Raw genomic sequence first — 4,036 nt, 5'->3', positions numbered from 1 at the left:
TAATAAGAGAATAGTATCAAACTTCGATTATGTTGGACAGAGTAATAGTTTATGTTCCCATTACCAATGGCGAATGCAAAAAATGGATTACTTTAACTCAACATATAAAGGATTTACAGGAGAGAACAAACCACTTGATGTTTGCTATGAAATATAAACATATGCTCACACCACCACCCTACTATTCCCACTAAGGCAGCAAAACCTGCTTAAATTATCATACCTTGAATTAAAGAAGAAAAGAAAACAGTGGCTTCTATATCCATACGTGCTCCCTGCGGTACTCTCGTACAATGACTGGTACACTAGTAGGTGGGAGCTGTGACAGAAAAATATGTTATCAATTCGATGGATCAAATGGCACACAGTTCAACTTAAATATTGCAAAGAAAACAATATGAAGATATTTTATCACTAGGTTACCTGCTTGCAATAGAAATTTTAACATAATAAATGTGTCCGAATAGTTATGGCCTTATGGGCAAAAAGGCATCCTAAGAAAATAGAGTAAAACCGGGCATGCTAGTCTACTAAATAGACTAGTAATGCTTTCATAATGGAGGAATGACAACTAATGTAAGTAAATAGATTCGAATATGTTCTCCACATCAGTCTTGATCACCACTCATGCAGTACGAAGCATGCATCATAAAACATAATAGTGCATCTATATTTTCAAAATGTAAGGGAAAAACACATCGCTCAGTAAATAATAGTAGTAAACTACCGACGCTACAGCAGGGTTGCAACAACCAGAATATGTGTGTTTGTAGGAAGGGTACCACATCGTAACTAATTAGCATCTTCGCATGCACCTGATTAACTGGAACTCGACATATGATTATACATTTCATAATGGCAAATTTTAATGTGGGGCTTATACTTCATCCATATGATGCACATTGTGTACAGCACAAGACAATGCAATCAACTAACTAAATGTGATTAGCAAGTAAAAATAATCAGTTGAAGAAATTAATGGAAAAGGGACTGTTATTATTATGGCTAACATTATGAGGTTGTGTTCAAAAGGAGAGACAAATTTGCAGCTCAAATCTGTAAAATCAAAGTGTTTCAAAAAAAAATCCCCTTTCCAGTTGACAGCTTGTTCAGAATACGGTAAAAGGAACATCACACTGAACTGCTAGAACTTAGAAGCATTAAGCTGGCTGCAATTAGAATGAATGTAATACAATTTGCTTGTAAACACAAAGAGTTAAATGAGAAGCTGAAGCACATCTTACCATTCCATAATCTGTTATGAGCATTGAAACATAATCAGAAGGGGTGATGTCATACCTGCAGGTTCATGAATTAATTTGATTATACGCATATTAAGAAAGGATTATGAACTACAGCACTGCACGAAAAAACAGACATACTTAAGATTCAGAATATGAAGATTTTCGTTCTCAGCCCAGTTTTTGAGATTACTCAAACTTTCACCCCTGGGAACTCTTGAAATAGCATCTGGGTCACCTGAGTAGATAGCATATCATGTCTCATGCAGTTCCTTACCAGTAGACTAATCAAATAATAACTTTTAGTAAAAACAGCAACAATTGCATACCAAGTTCATTGAAGCATATAGAATCAAGTTGAACCCTCTCATGAAACTTGTATGCCTCACAACACATTAGAACAGGAACTCCAAAAGCATGTGCAACCATAGCTACAGAAGCTGTCCCGACTCTGGAGTAGACAGTACCATTTGATAATACTGAAGAGGCGCCCAAAAACACTCTTGTAGCCTCATGCATGATGTATGATACAGCATTTATGTGTGTGTATGTGCAGCTAATACCCTTGGCAACTAATCTGCGCAATAATCCTTGTCCCTCAAGGTTTGGACGAGAATCTACCACCACAACACGAAATTTCTTTCCAAGTTCATGAGCATGGTCAAAAATCATTTCGACGACAGAGGGTGACCCATATGTCAATAGCACATCATCATCTCTGATTTTTGTGACAGCATGACTAACAATGACCTTGCCTGCAACTATTATCTTCTCACTTATAAAGCGATCGATGTCAGATTGAAGACTAGCTTTAGCTTCTGACTCTGACAATGCAAGTGGTAGCTTGGTAATCCTGTTCTTCAAAAATCTAATAGCATTACCCATGCTGATTGAAAGAGGCCTGCACTCAATGAGAAATGACACGTAGCTACTGATTTTAGCAGTAAGATCTCTACTGAGAATTTTTTCTGCAGGCGTGGAGTAATCATTTATTGCCTCTCTGAATGCAAGAAGCATTGCTATGCAACGAGCGTTGCCACCAGATATGTCACCAGACAAATATTGAAGACCAACCTGAAACATATCCCGGGGGCATAAGCTACTTGGTGTTCACCATAACAACAAACAATTAAACAGTCCTATCAGATAAGTACTCTACTCAAATACATATGAAAAGAAAAAGAAAATTCTGCTTACACCTATCTGTTTCATGTCAGTTCTATTGTCCACAGAATCAGCAACGTAGGATGGAATTAATCACCATTTCAAGGTTTCTCACTATATTCTTTATTTTTAATTTATTTGAAGAGAACTATTTACAGTGTATTGGTAGAATTGTAGTTAGAGTTAATAATTACCTTATACACAGAAGGATGCATTAGATCAGGTTGAAAAAATTTGGACTCAAGGTCAGGAAGCTGAGTGCCATGTGCATATTGAGGCAGATGTCTGAACAGTTCAACTCTGTTTTGAGCTTCTGATTGGTTCACAACTGAACGCTTTTTTGCTTTTACCACCCGGTGTACATCATCAAATTGCATACGGGGTTGAGGAAGATCTTTTTTTCTATCTTTGTCAGGTGGGCATTCATCCGTCTTTTTATCAGAAGCAACTGGAGGGTTAACTTGGGTCACGTCTTTCTTTAGAGATGCCTTTCCTGCCTTAGGTTGCTTTGATATTTTGGTGTTCACATCTGACTCCTTGGCTGTTGATTTTAAACCTGCAATTTTCACAGAGAGACATAAAGTTCATTTCTGCAAACAGGCCAGGTGAGTCACTCTGAATCCGAATTAGAACCATAGCACGCAGCCCTTCCATCCAAAACAAACTCCTCATTCTTTTCTTCAAGTAAAATACTTCCTTAGTTTTATTTCAAATTTCCATGATAAGCTGGTCCAGGTTAAGTGTCTTATGTGGGTTCTATATATTCACTGTGACAATCAGATAACGTAAATAATGAAAACAAGTTAACTACCTGCCTCCTTTGCAGCAGCTTTGGCGGCACGCTGAGCTTCCTGGATAGCACGTCTCTCTGCTTTAGAGAGCTTTGGTTTCTGTGGAACTGAAGTAGGATCGCCTTCATTCTTTGTTTCAATGAGGTCTCTCTTGTTTGGTTCTGAAACAAATAACAGAAGAAAATTATTCAATTCATGCGCACTAGTAATTCTTGAAATCAAATGCGGATAAAAATGTTATGCACTTTAAAATCTGTAGCAAGCATGTGAATTGTTAACAAATACTACATACTAAACAAAAGGTGGCTGATCATACAACACAAACCATTTTCCACAATACACACTGCACATGCACACAGGCAATATTGCATATTTAAAACAGAACAAATGATTCATAGTCTGTCTTGATAGCTATCAGCAGCGACTATTTGGTAATATATCCCCATCATGATTCATTAAAAACCCGAATGATTGCTTAACATGCATGGAAATTTGGTCTGACTTTCACTACTATCTCTATGACGACCATATCTCTGACTTTAATCTTCATAGGTAACATGATACTAATTTGCCAAACATGCTACTGGCTTTAACAACAGCAAACAGCAACTGTCAGTCAGGCTGAAGCAACTGGGTTTCACCATTGACCAACACAATATACTCCTACAATCATGCTGCCCTGCGTCAGTAACCTTTTTCCCCACACAGGAACCTTGCAATTACTAGTGTTTCGCAGTACAACTATGTATGTAACTGCAAAATGTTGCAAATACCTCCAAAAATGATACAATGATACACAACCCGTCTCAAAAGCATAGGCATGACATGCACCACTATGAT

At 37.5% G+C, this 4,036-nt stretch overlaps 1 protein-coding gene across 1 annotated transcript in view; it reads right to left on the bottom strand.

The window, feature by feature from the left end:
- LOC101771067 (translation initiation factor eIF-2B subunit delta) overlaps positions 1-4,036 on the bottom strand; it is a 4,598-nt gene continuing 562 nt past the window's right edge. The window contains exons 2-7 of the mRNA XM_012844348.2: positions 3,217-3,420; positions 2,600-2,961; positions 1,571-2,315; positions 1,383-1,479; positions 1,245-1,299; positions 1-319 (exon numbers count right to left, since the gene is read on the bottom strand). Of these exons, the coding sequence (XP_012699802.1) occupies positions 257-319; positions 1,245-1,299; positions 1,383-1,479; positions 1,571-2,315; positions 2,600-2,961; positions 3,217-3,420 (1,526 nt within the window). The 3' untranslated portion in view covers positions 1-256. The remainder of the gene's footprint in view (positions 320-1,244; positions 1,300-1,382; positions 1,480-1,570; positions 2,316-2,599; positions 2,962-3,216; positions 3,421-4,036) is intronic.

Source organism: Setaria italica, chromosome III (assembly GCF_000263155.2).
Source record: "Setaria italica strain Yugu1 chromosome III, Setaria_italica_v2.0, whole genome shotgun sequence".
Classification (NCBI taxonomy): domain Eukaryota; kingdom Viridiplantae; phylum Streptophyta; class Magnoliopsida; order Poales; family Poaceae; genus Setaria; species Setaria italica.
Note: the sequence above shows the minus strand (reverse complement) of the source record. Positions and strands in the feature narration are given on the sequence as shown.